The 12,587-nt window shown below is 42.1% G+C and overlaps 2 protein-coding genes across 2 annotated transcripts; one reads left to right on the top strand and one right to left on the bottom strand.

The window, feature by feature from the left end:
- Positions 1–7,570: 7,570 nt before the first annotated feature.
- On the bottom strand, positions 7,571–9,683 carry LOC121847914 (perforin-1-like). Its single transcript, XM_042331287.1, has 4 exons — positions 9,653–9,683; positions 8,560–8,718; positions 8,026–8,145; positions 7,571–7,835 (listed from the first exon to the last, which is right to left on the bottom strand). Exons 2-4 carry the CDS (start codon positions 8,710–8,712, stop codon positions 7,698–7,700), a joined length of 411 nt encoding a protein of 136 aa, XP_042187221.1. The 5' UTR covers positions 8,713–8,718; positions 9,653–9,683; the 3' UTR covers positions 7,571–7,697.
- Positions 9,684–11,037: 1,354 nt separating this feature from the next.
- Positions 11,038–12,180, top strand: LOC121847892 (calcium-dependent lipid-binding protein-like). The gene is made up of 3 exons (XM_042331153.1): positions 11,038–11,190; positions 11,629–11,748; positions 11,916–12,180. Exons 1-3 carry the CDS (start codon positions 11,038–11,040, stop codon positions 12,051–12,053), a joined length of 411 nt encoding a protein of 136 aa, XP_042187087.1. The 3' UTR covers positions 12,054–12,180.
- Positions 12,181–12,587: the final 407 nt, after the last annotated feature.

Genomic DNA, 12,587 nt, shown 5'->3' on the forward strand with positions numbered 1-12,587 from the left:
CACACTGTGATTATCCAATGGGCTGTCACGTTATTAATGACCACACTGTGATTATCCAATGGGCTGTCACGTTATTAATGACCACACTGTGATTATCCAATGGGTTGTCACGTTATTAATGACCAAACTGTGATTATCCAATGGGCTGTCATGTTATTAATGACCACACTGTGATTATCCAATGGGATGTCACGTTATTAATGACCACACTGTGATAATCCAATGGGCTGTCACGTTATTAATGACCACACTGTGATTATCCAATGGGCTGTCATGTTATTAATGACCACACTGTGATTATCCAATGGGATGTCACGTTATTAATGACCACACTGTGACAATCCAATCGGCTGTCACGTTATTAATGACAACACTGTGATTATCCAATGGGCTGTCACGTTATTAATGACCACACTGTGATTATCCAATGGGCTGTCACGTTATTAATGACCACACTGTGATTATCCAATGGGCTGTCATGTTGTTAATGACCACACTGTGATTATCCAATGGGCTGTCACGTTATTAATGACCACACTGTGATAATCCAATGGGCTGTCACATTATTAATGACCACACTGTGATAATCCAATGGGCTGTCATGTTATTAATGACCACACTGTGATTATCCAATGGGATGTCACGTTATTAATGACCACACTGTGATAATCCAATGGGCTGTCACGTTATTAATGACCACACTGTGATTATCCAATGGGCTGTCACGTTATTAATGACCACACTGTGATTATCCAATGGGCTGTCACGTTATTAATGACCACACTGTGATTATCCAATGGGCTGTCACGTTATTAATGACCACACTGTGATTATCCAATGGGCTGTCATGTTATTAATCACCACACTGTGATTATCCAATGGGATATCATGTTATTAATGACCACACTGTGACTATCCAATCGGCTGTCACGTTATTAATGACAATACTGTGATTTTCCAATGGGCTCTGGCGTTATTAATGACCACACTGTGATTATACAATGGGCTGTAATGTTATTAATGACCACACTGTGATTATCCAATGGGATGTCACGTTTTTCCATTATTGACCACACTGTGATTATACAATGGGCTGTAATGTTATTAATGACCACACTGTGATTATACAATGGGCTGTAATGTTATTAATGACCACACTGTGGTTATCCAATGGGCTGTAATGTTATTAATGACCACACCGCGATTATACAACGGACTGTGGTGTTTTTAGTGACCACATTGTGATTGTCCAATAGGTTGTCTTGTTGTTACTGATACCAATTCCGTGAAACGTCATCTTCTCACCATTGGCCAGGCTCTGTCACCTAATCAGTTTGAGATACTGTAGTAATTTCGGACACATTTTTACCAATTCTCTATGGGTCATTAATAAATACCTGCCTCTGTGTTGTCGTGGTCCAAGCAGGGGTTGGAGAGGGTTAGGGATACGCAAGGCAGACCCAACCTGGATATCAGTCCATTGACAAACATGCACGCAGAAGATCGGAGGAATGACCTCACTGCTCAGTCAGGCATGTGGAGACATATCATACCATCATCATTAGATCATTATAATCACTAAATAAATATGTAGTGATACAAATAAATGTAGCTAGTCGTTGTGGAAGACATTTTATAGACAAAGGTAGAAGTAGCATGCTTTTCTCCTTCCAGAAAACAACAGCTGATTCAAAGGGGGTGGAGTTTAAAACAGAAGAACCTGAAAGGATACTCTTGTGAATCCTCTGCTGAAGTAGGTAATCAATGAGGAGAGCAGACTCCTCCTTTACCTACGAATAAATTAACACTCTACTCAACCTCTCAACCACTCATTAGTTTCCCCGTCACTGAGATACATTTTATTCACTGGGAGATTCTCATTTGGCCAAAAGTCTGTCCTCTCCTCGACTCCTCTGTCCTCCTCTGTAAGTCGTTCTGAATAAGAACGTCTGCTGAATGACTAAAATGTAAATGTAATGCTCTGCTCTCAGCTGTTTTCCTGTTTAAGAACATCCGTTAGATAGTCAACAGAAACCACCTGTTGTTGGAAAGCAGTCTCTAGTTCTGAGGCACTTTGTGGACACGGGCCCTGATCTAGGCCCGTATTCATGAAGTGTGTTCATAACAGTTTGGCTAATTAGATCATATTGAAGCAGATTGGCCTGGACTGGGAAAACCTGATCCTAGATCAGATCTCCTAATCTGAGACACTATGAATAAGGGACAGGTCTCCCCTGATCTGAAAGCAGTAAAATACTACTTGAGTAAAAGCCTATTTGGTTTAAAATATACTTGTATGTATCAAAAGTATAAAAGGGGGTACTAAGACAAGTCGCCCATGGGCACACCCTACCCGTAGGTAAACTTTGTTTAAGAACACTAGTTAGAACGGACCACCCCCTGTATATTTGGTTAGTTAGCTGTATTGAAGTAGTCTAGTTTAGGGGTGTTTTTGGATATTTGTTTCTTTCCTTGGGTCTAGTTCAGCCCCTTTTCCTGCCCCACATTATATAAAGTGGCATTGTTTAAGTGACTAGTGATACATTTATTACATTCAATTATTAAAGTGGCTAGATTTTGAGTCTGAATGTTGGCAGATGCCACTCAATGTTAGTGGTGGCTGTTTAACAGTCTGATGGTCTTGAGATAGAAGCTGTTTCTCAGTCTCTCTGTCCCAGCTTTGATGCACCTGTACTGACCTCGCCTTCTGGATGGCAGCGGGGTGAACAGGCAGTGGCTCGGGTGGTTGTTGTCCTTGATGATGTTTTTGGCCTTCCTGTGACATCGGGTGGTGTAGGTGTCCTGGAGGGCAGGTAGTTTGCCCCCGGTGATGCATTGTGCAGACCTCACTACCCTCTGGAGAGCCTTTCGGTTGTGGGAGGAGCAGTTGCCGTACCAGGCGGTGATACAGCCCGACAGGATGCTCTCGATTGTGCATCTGTAAAAGTTTGAGTGTTCAAGCCAAATTTTTTTCAGCCTCCTAATGTTGAAGAGGCGCTGTTGCGCCTTCACCACGCTGTCTGTGTGGGTGGACCATTTCACTGTTGTGACGTGGAAGTTGTCAAACAAATATGAATAGTGAAGTACAGTACAGATGCTCAAAAAACGACTTAAGAAGTAGGAGAAGTACTTTAAAGTATTTTTTACTAATGTATTTTTACACCATCGTCTGAAATGCATCACTGGCCACATATCTTAGCAGTCCTACTCTGAGAAGCTTTAGGAATCCTAGCCAGCAGTTCCCTATACAACATCGCCCCCATCTGGTGTGATTAAGTCATATTTTTGTTTTTGATAATATACCGTTATGAATTATCATTCAGTTCATTTCCACATGGGGGGGTCATATGTAACTGTAACAGAGGGTTCCCTGACATTGGGGGTTCCCATGTTGATGGTGATATTGCAGCTTAGCTTCCACCATGTCATCCCAGGTTGGATCCTTAAGATAACATAGCATAAGGACTTAATTACCACCATGGGTAAATGTTGTATTTATCTGAAATGCTGATTATGAAAGAAGGCCAAACCATAGAATAACGAAAAGGTATATTACACTCAGGTTTAAGAACGATAATTGTATACTGTTGTGTCATGGACTATCATTAAATGTGAAGACTGTATATTATCAAATCAATTCTCTGTGTAATTTTATTATGTAATTAAAATTACATGATAAGTTTTATCAACTTGTAAGTCGGGGCACCACGGGAAAATATTTAAGTGTTTCTCTATTTCCTGAATTAACTCTTCAGATATTTTCATATCTTATCGATTACAGTCATTTATTAATGTCACTTATTAATGTATTATCACCCCATCAGTCATGTTCTGAATGTCGCAAACCCTTGGATGTCTGCACCAACCATAGCATAGATCACGAATCAGAGATATACAAATTGGTTTATTCATTTATTTACTAACTAATCAAATCACAGAATTACATAAACACACACACACAATTAGTTCACACATGGGTTACTACATGATACAGAGGAAATGTCCCTACCGGACAAAACCGATATGACAGCTTGGTAGACAAAGGAAAGGGAATGGGGACCAATTGTAACGATCTGAGTGTAGTGGGTGAGGAGTCAAGCGCAGGAAGCAGAGAGTTCAGGTGAGTGCTATTTTAATGCACCGACAAACGGCGAACATAAGCCAACCCTCACGAACACACAGGACGTAATGAACAAACAAATGCCCCCAAACAGGGGGACTTAAAACGGTCCAGGGAAAACCCTCAAAATGGGAAAAACACAAAACCCATAGACGTGCACACAAGTACACTAAACAGATGGTCACAATAATTAATCCCGCACAAGGAACTCTGCGGGCCGACTGACTAATAAAGCCTTACTACCTAATTCAAAACAGGTGCACTCAATCAACACATAAGGAGGGGGAGGAAATAATCAGTAGCAGCTAGTAGGCCGGCGACGACGACTGCCGAGCGCCACCCGAACGGGAAGGGGAGTGTCCTTCGGTCGGAGTCGTGACACCAATCAAGAGCAGGAAACTCATAGCTGATAACTACACTCATAGAAATTGCTAATACTTTGAATATGAACAACGGCTCATTAGAAAATAAATAGCAATTTACATATTTATGAGCCTATGTCTTGTCTCTCTCTGCGGTCGCCAGTCCATCTGCTAGAGAGTCGCCAGAAAAGTCTCTGGTTGCGTTCCCAAGGAGTCACAGTCTGTCGTAGTTGTTATAACGGGTACTTCAGAGTACCATTCGGAACTGTTCTTATATCGTCTGTGTTTACCAGACTAAAGTATTTAAACAGCTGCAGTCTGAATAAATGTTCTTTAGTTTATAGAGTTGTAGCCATTTCAATGCGAGGACCCCGTCCTGGCGTTCTCTGACTCTAGTTTTTGAATTGCCAACCATTTCAACGTGGGTATTCCATCCCGGCGTTCTCTGACTCTAGTTTTTGAATTGCCAACCATTTCAACGTGGGTATTCCATCCCGGCGTTCTCTGACTCTAGTTTTTGAATTGCCAACCATTTCAACGTGGGTATTCCATCCCGGTGTTCTCTGACTCTAGTTTTTGAATTGCCAACCATTTCAACGTGGGTACTCCATCCCGGCGTTCTCTGACTCTAGTTTTTGAATTGCCAACCATTTCAACGTGGGTACTCCGTCCCGGCGTTCTCTGACTCTAGTTTTTGAATTGCCAACCATTTCAACGTGGGTATTCCATCCCGGTGTTCTCTGACTCTAGTTTTTGAATTGCCAACCATTTCAACGTGGGTACTCCATCCCGGCGTTCTCTGACTCTAGTTTTTGAATTGCCAACCATTTCAACGTGGGTACTCCATCCCGGCGTTCTCTGACTCTAGTTTTTGAATTGCCAACCATTTCAACATGAAGAGACAGCTTCATTTTTTTCTCGTCTTAACCATTCGAGACGTCCGGTTTACCGTGGGTCTCTTTGGGGCCGAGTAGTACTTCTCTGAAAGTTTCAGAGATCCAGCCATTTCAACGTGGAACTCCCTGTCCTGGCCTTATCTTGACTAAATGTATATTTTGTCACGAGTCCCTTTATATTCTGGAGTAGAAAAGGGCCGTTCCATGACGCCTGATGTAATGTCTGGCTGACGGGCGCGTGGCCACTCACTAGTTAAACTTTATATGAAAATCCATTCTCTCATTTAGAAAGCTAACATCACATTTCATCTTTCCACAAATAGTTTCATATTTTATCACATTTCACAACATTTAGATGTAAACCCAATAATTGATAAATGTACACAACCAAAGACACAGTAATGTGTATTTCCTTCATGAGTAATGTTTGTCCTTCATGAGATCTCCAAATGAAACAAACTCAACATGACTGTCCTTTAAGTATCCACAGACCATTCCCAAATTCTCAAAAATATAAATGTTAACTTCTCCAATGTTGGGAATTAGGAGTTATGAGAAGAATGTCTGTTCTCCACAGGCTTTCTCCCTCCAACCTCCATGGCAGCAAAGAGCGTTTCTAGCAGGAATTTATGACCGTTGTAAAACGTGGGGAGGGAGAGAGAGGGAGGGGGGCATCAATTGTGGACTGGCCTCTGGGAGCACCGGGACATTTCCCGTTGTCCTGAGGGTCGTTTTGGCCTGCCGTGTATAGTCAACTTGACCAGCGATAATATAGCAAGCAGGAATGAGTTGACAGAGAAGCCACGCATCAGGCGCGACTCTCACTCTCTCGCTGAAGTGTTCCCGTGCCAAAAATGACATCAGGTCTCTCCGCTACGCACATAGCAACCATCTACCTGCTTCTCTGCACATAACATTTTCGACATGTCGCACTGTGAAATGGACGGTCAGAAAAGGAAAGTTGGAACGGAGAAGGAGAGAATTAAAAATAGAAAGGCCCTTGCCACAGACACAGCTAAATGCTGCAAAATAAGCCACATGTTCGCCAGTAAGGGACCAGGTCAGTCAAAAACACACACGACACCCAGCATGGCTAAGTAGCCTAGTGACACAACGGCCAGTAGGTTAAACAGTTTGCATGTGTTCGATGAGGAATTATATCATAGCAATGAGTGCAACATAGCGGTCATAATGACATTAATGGCAAAATGTTTCAACTAGTAAAACATAATAAACCTGGACTATGGACTTCCAGCATTCGGTCAGGACTCCTGCCACATAAGCGAGGGAAAGTGCTCCTCCACTGAACAGAGAAACAGGCTACAGTAACCTAACCATAATGCATCCATGAACGTAACACAGTAGCACAGCACAGGCAATGACAAAGATCATTAAACACCATTAGGACCAGCATTGCAAGTTACTACACTAATATACAGTTCTGGAAAGAATTGAGGCTACTCTGAATTTTTTCCAGAGCAGTATTAATGTAGCCTTCTGATACACTAATGATAGTGATGTATGATAGTATTTTCTTTGTAAAGGTGAAGATGGCAGCAGCAGCAACACTAGAGCTTCAGGTGCTCCTGCAGAACGTGAACGTGGAGATGGTGGTCAGTTCAGAGTCAGACTCAGCGCAGGAAACTTCAGGTACAACTGAAGAGCACAAACCTAAACATGTAGGTTGATTTTAATTCATTTATGATTCATGAGATTCAGTAGGACTGTAATCGGGGGCAATACCTTGTACATTTGTATGTGCTATGATTGGTGTATTCCTAGTGAGTTTGAGGGTGCACCCATAGCCATACATTACTTTAAACTCAGTGTTCAGATAGGCTACTTGGTCAGTCCCAAATGTTTGTATTTTGTCATGTGGATAACTTTCTTCCCAGATGAACATAGTGGCCAAATTTCTAACTAGTTTGTAACCGTTGCATCAACAAATAGGGTTAGCCTACAAAATTAGCGATCTGGTGGTTTGCATGAACAGGGTGGCCTGGGATGGAGTCAAATTCCCGGCCTGAATTATTGTTTCAGTCTGCCACTAGGGGGCGTGATACACCCAAAAGGGCCACATCGTGACACTGTAAAAGGTAAATGTCGATTGGTAAAAAGCTTTGACATAAGATCATCGTCTAAGACCTCTTCTGAGAAATCCTAAAATATGATGAAGCCAGACTGAGACCATCTTGCCGTAAAGCACGTTGTTTTAATTGATGCTCTAAGGAAGTGAATACACGAGAGAAAGAGTGAGAACCAATCAGACACAAGGTCACAAAGGTCCTAGGTTACAATCTAATCATCATACTGTTCCATCTAGTGACTGTAGCCGTAGCTGTAGGTGTAGTAGACGGTGCCTTTCTTCAGGTGGCAGGTCTCAGTGTGTCTTCCTGGGCGGATGGTGGTGGTGCAGGTTCCCATGTGGCGATCTGGTCCGATGACATCATCCCACACCTAATCATAATAACAATAATAGTAAAAATAATCATGATAATCTTCTTCCTCCTCATCATAATAACAATAATAGTAAAAAAAAAAAAATCTTCCTCATCATCATCTTCATCATCATAATAATAATTGATGGGATTTACATAGTGCTTTTCCAGTGCTCAAAACGCTTTGCATAGTAAGGTGGGAAACTCACCTCCACTGTCAGGACAGCGTTGGGAAGGATGTTTGCGAAGTTGAACTGGTCGGGCCAGGTGGGGTTTTCCTGTTTCTTCAGAATGCTGCTCTTGCCATGAAAGGATGAGCCGCACCACACCTGAGGAAGAGAATGTTGTTAATAGACTTTATTAAACTTTTTGTTAAAGTATTATTGTGCATTAAATAGTAAATTATTGCTCACTTGAATGAGGAACCAGTATATGTACATTATAATTAATTAATTCATTTGATTGTTTGTTCATTTTTCTTTCACTATTACTTCACCTAACAAGCAACAAGCCAATCACTGACATTTTCATGGTCACACGTCACTGTAGGCTACTTGATATCCAAACAAACTGTTTGATTATTGCTGTGTCTCTGTCCTTCTGTGTTATGATGTCTGTCCTGTCTGTAACATCACTGTACTTCTGTTTTATCTCCCCACCTGACAGTTTGTTGTTGTAAATAAGAATGTTTTGTTAACTGGCTGTTCAGGTTAAATAAAGAAGAAATAAATTAATCAATTCACCTTGACGTAGGGGTCTGGTTTTGAGAAAAAGCGTCCTTTCAGGTTGGAGGCACGAATATCATACACTCTGATGGGGCCGTCATTCAGGTCACAGTGTACAAGAGCCAGGGCGCATAGCACCAGCAGTCCCAGGGACAGAGAGAGAGAGGCCATGGTACACTGAGAGAGAGGAGAGGAGAGGAGAGGAGAGGAGAGGAGAGGAGAGGAGAGGAGAGGAGAGGAGAGGAGAGGAGAGGAGAGGAGAGGAGAGGAGGGAGAGGAGAGGAGAGGAGAGGAGAGGAGAGGAGAGGAGAGGAGAGGAGAGGAGAGGAGAGGAGAGAGAGGAGAGGAGAGGACAGAAGGGGAAGATAAACATGTCATAAGAGCTTGAAACTAACACTACAAACTGTATTCAGAGAGGAGTCAAAAATTGAGCTGAAAGTTCAGGATATATTATCAGTGTTAAGAGATTAGTCAGTGGAAGAAGAGAGAGAGATCAATGGACAGAGAGAGAGAGACGGACAGAGAGAGAGACACGTACAGAGAGAGAGAGAGACGGACAGAGAGAGAGAGAGACGGACAGAGAGTGCGAGATAGAGACGGACAGAGAGAGAGAGAGACGGACAGAGAGAGCGAGAGCGAGAGATACGGACAGAGAGAGAGATGGACAGAGAGAGAGACGGACAGAGAGAGCGAGAGAGACGGACAGAGAGTGCGAGAGAGAGATGGACAGAGAGAGTGAGAGTGAGAGAGACGGACAGAGAGAGCGAGAGAGACGGACAGAGAGAGTGAGAGTGAGAGAGACAGACAGAGAGAGAGAGAGAGAGAGACGGACAGACGGACGGAGAGAGAGAGAAATAAATTGAAGATGCACAAGAACAATCCTGAATCAGCATAAATACAGGCTCTTATTCAATTGCAGAATTTGATTAAAAAACAAGCATATCCAGGATGGAGGCAGATGACACTTGATACAGAAACTAATGGTTTTACACATTCAGTTCTGACAGCAAACCTGTCTGAGAAGTCATCCAGTGTACTCAACCAAACTGACACTTCATTTCTATATCTGCTATTCTGCCAATCTAAAAGTGCTTTAAGGAACGCCACTCACTGTCTGCAGTCGACTGAATCCCGGCCACAGTCTACAGAGATAACAAAGATAAGATGGATGCCCACAGAGAGAGAGAGAGAGAGAGAGAGGTAGTAGAACAGCACCAGAACAACAGATCATGTCTTACCTGGATATTCTTGAGCTGTACGTCTGTCTTCTCTAGTCACCCAACTGCTGATGGTCCTTACTGTGCCATCTAGCTGTTTATAAAAGATCTCAGCCCCCCCCAGGTGGTATGTTGACCCACAGGTGGTATGCAGGACTACTTAACCAATGAGAGCACACCTTATATTACCACGAGACGTATGGAAGCCTATAAGGTGTAACAACAAATTCTGATACTATTTGTTCAATCAGCATTTCAGATACTATTCCAGATAATGTCAAAAGGCCAGCCCAGTGAATCAACAGTTAGGTGAGGGAGAGGACATTGCTAAGGGTGGACATGGTAAACAGTACTGCATACAATCTGTAATTCTTCAGTAATACCATGAATCATTATATACAGTGCATTCAGAAAGTATTCAGACCCCTTGACTTTTTTTTACATTTTGTTTCTTTACGTCCTTACTCTTTTAGCAAATGTATTAAAAATCTAAAACAGAAATACCTCATTTACATAAGTATTCAGACTCTTTGCTAAGAGACTCGAAATTCAGCTCAGGTGCATTCTGTTTCCATTGATCATCCTTGAGATGTTTCTACAACTTGATTGGAGTCCACCTGTGGTAAATTCAATTGATTGGACATTATTTGGAAAGGCACACCCCTGTCTATGTAAAGATCCCACAGTTGACAGTGCATGTCAGAGAAGAAATCAAGCCGTAAGATTGAAGGAATTGTCCGTAGATCTCTGAGACAGGATTGTGTTGACCATAAATCACATTTAAGATTCCTGGCACTGAGACCATACACCTTGACTTACCAGGACACACATCAGCAGCAGGCCCAAGGACAAAAAGAGAGAGAGAGAGAGGGGAGGACATGGCTCACAGCAAGGGCAGGATAGAAGAAGGACAACTATGAGAGAATGTGTAACACCATGGGACTGACAGTTTCTATATCAAGTGACATCTCCCTCCATTCAGGATATACTAGTGTGTAAATCAAACACACTTCTCAAAAGCCACTATCTGCAATTGAAAAAGATCCTGTGTCTGTCTATGTCTCTGTCTGTCTGTCTCTGTCTCTGTCGCTCAATCTCTCTCTCTTTCTCAACTGACTAATCTCCTAACACTGATAATATGTCCTCGTCTTTCAACTCTATTTTTTACCAACTCTCTGAATGCAGTTTGAGGTGATACTTTCAAGCACTAAACATGGACATGTTCATGTCTTCCCCTCCTGTCACCTCCTCTCCTCTCCTCTCTCTCAGACAGTGTACCATGGCCTCTCTCTCTCTGTCCCTGGGACTGCTGGTGCTATGCACCCTGGCTCTTGTACACTGTGACCTGGATGACGTCCAATTCAGGGTGTGGGGCCTTAGTGCCTCCAACCTGAAAGTAGACCTCCTCTCCCAGCCAGACCCCTACGTCAAGGTGAATTGATTCATTTATTTCTTCTTTATTTAACCTGAACAGTCAGTTAACAAAACATTCTTATTTACAACAACAAACTGTCAGGTGGGGAGATAAAACAGAAGTACAGTGATGTTACAGACAGGACAGACATCATAACACAGAAGGACAGAGACACAGCAATAATCAAACAGTTTGTTTGGATATCAAGTAGCCTACAGTGACATGTGACCATGAAAATGTCAGTGATTGGCTTGTTATTTGTTAGGTAAACTAATAATAAATTAAATTATAACAAAGAAAGAATGAATTAATTGATAAATGTTAAAATACGTATAGAAGTTCCTCATTCAAGTGAGCCAACTGTACATACATAAAAAATAATTTAGTATTAAAAGCACAATAATAAATAAAATAAAAATGTTTCATAAAATCTACTGACAACATTATCTTCCTTAGGTGTGGTATGGCCCAGCCTTCGGTGGCATGAGCAGCATTCTGAAGAACCAGGCCAACCCCACCTGGCCCGGTGAGTTCAACTTCGTAGACATCATCCACAAGTCTGTCCTGAAGCTGGAGGTGAGTTTCCCACCTTACTATGCAAAGCGTTTTGAGCACTGGAAAAGCACTATGTAAATCCCATCAATTATTATTATGATGTTGAAGATGATGATGATGAGGAGGAGGAAGAAGATTATCATGATTCTTTTTTCTATTATTGTTATTATGATGATTATTATTATTAGGTGTGGGATAATAACGTCGGACCAGATCACCGCCTGGGAACCTGCACCACCACCATCCGCCCAGGAACACACACTGAGACCTGCCACCTGAAGAAAGGCACCTTCTACTACACCTACAGCTACGACTACAGTCACTAGATGGAACAGTATGATGATTAGATTGTAACCTAGGACCTTTGTGACCTTGTGTCTGATTGGTTCTCACTCTTTCTCTCGTGTATTCACTTCCTTAGAGCATCAATTAAAACAACGTGCTTTACGGCAAGATGGTCTCAGTCTGGCTTCATCATATTTTAGGATTTCTCAGAAGAGGTCTTAGACGATGGGCCATATCATATTAAAAGAGATCATCAATATTTCTAGATTTGAAACCATTCGACATTTACCTTTTACAGTTTAACGACGTGGCCTTTTAGGGTGTATATCATACCCCCCCTATCACTCTCTCTCCCACCCCAGGTTTTTACAATGGTTATAAAATCCTGCTAGAAACTCTCTCTTTGCTGTCATGGAGTTTGGAGGGAGAGATGCCGTGGAGAACAAAGACATTTTTCTTCCCAAAACTCCTAATCCTCAAAATTGGAGAATTAAACAATATTTGTATTTTTGAGAATGTGGGAATGTTCCATGGACACTTCCGGGACAGTCATGTCGAGTTTGTTTCATGAAGGA

This window comes from Oncorhynchus tshawytscha, linkage group LG12 (genome assembly GCF_018296145.1).
Source record: "Oncorhynchus tshawytscha isolate Ot180627B linkage group LG12, Otsh_v2.0, whole genome shotgun sequence".
Lineage (NCBI taxonomy): Eukaryota > Metazoa > Chordata > Actinopteri > Salmoniformes > Salmonidae > Oncorhynchus > Oncorhynchus tshawytscha.

Coding starts and splice junctions, on each gene's coding strand:
- LOC121847914 (XM_042331287.1), bottom strand. CDS start 8,712: ATGGCCTCTCTCTCTCTGTCCCTGGGACTGCTGGTGCTATGCGCCCTG. Junction 8,146..8,559: donor AACCAGACCCCTACGTCAAG/GTGAATTGATTA, acceptor TCTCTTCCTCAG/GTGTGGTGCGGCTCATCCTT. Junction 7,836..8,025: donor ACGCTGTCCTGACAGTGGAG/GTGAGTTTCCCA, acceptor TATTATGATTAG/GTGTGGGATGATGTCATCGG.
- LOC121847892 (XM_042331153.1), top strand. CDS start 11,038: ATGGCCTCTCTCTCTCTGTCCCTGGGACTGCTGGTGCTATGCACCCTG. Junction 11,191..11,628: donor AGCCAGACCCCTACGTCAAG/GTGAATTGATTC, acceptor TATCTTCCTTAG/GTGTGGTATGGCCCAGCCTT. Junction 11,749..11,915: donor AGTCTGTCCTGAAGCTGGAG/GTGAGTTTCCCA, acceptor TATTATTATTAG/GTGTGGGATAATAACGTCGG.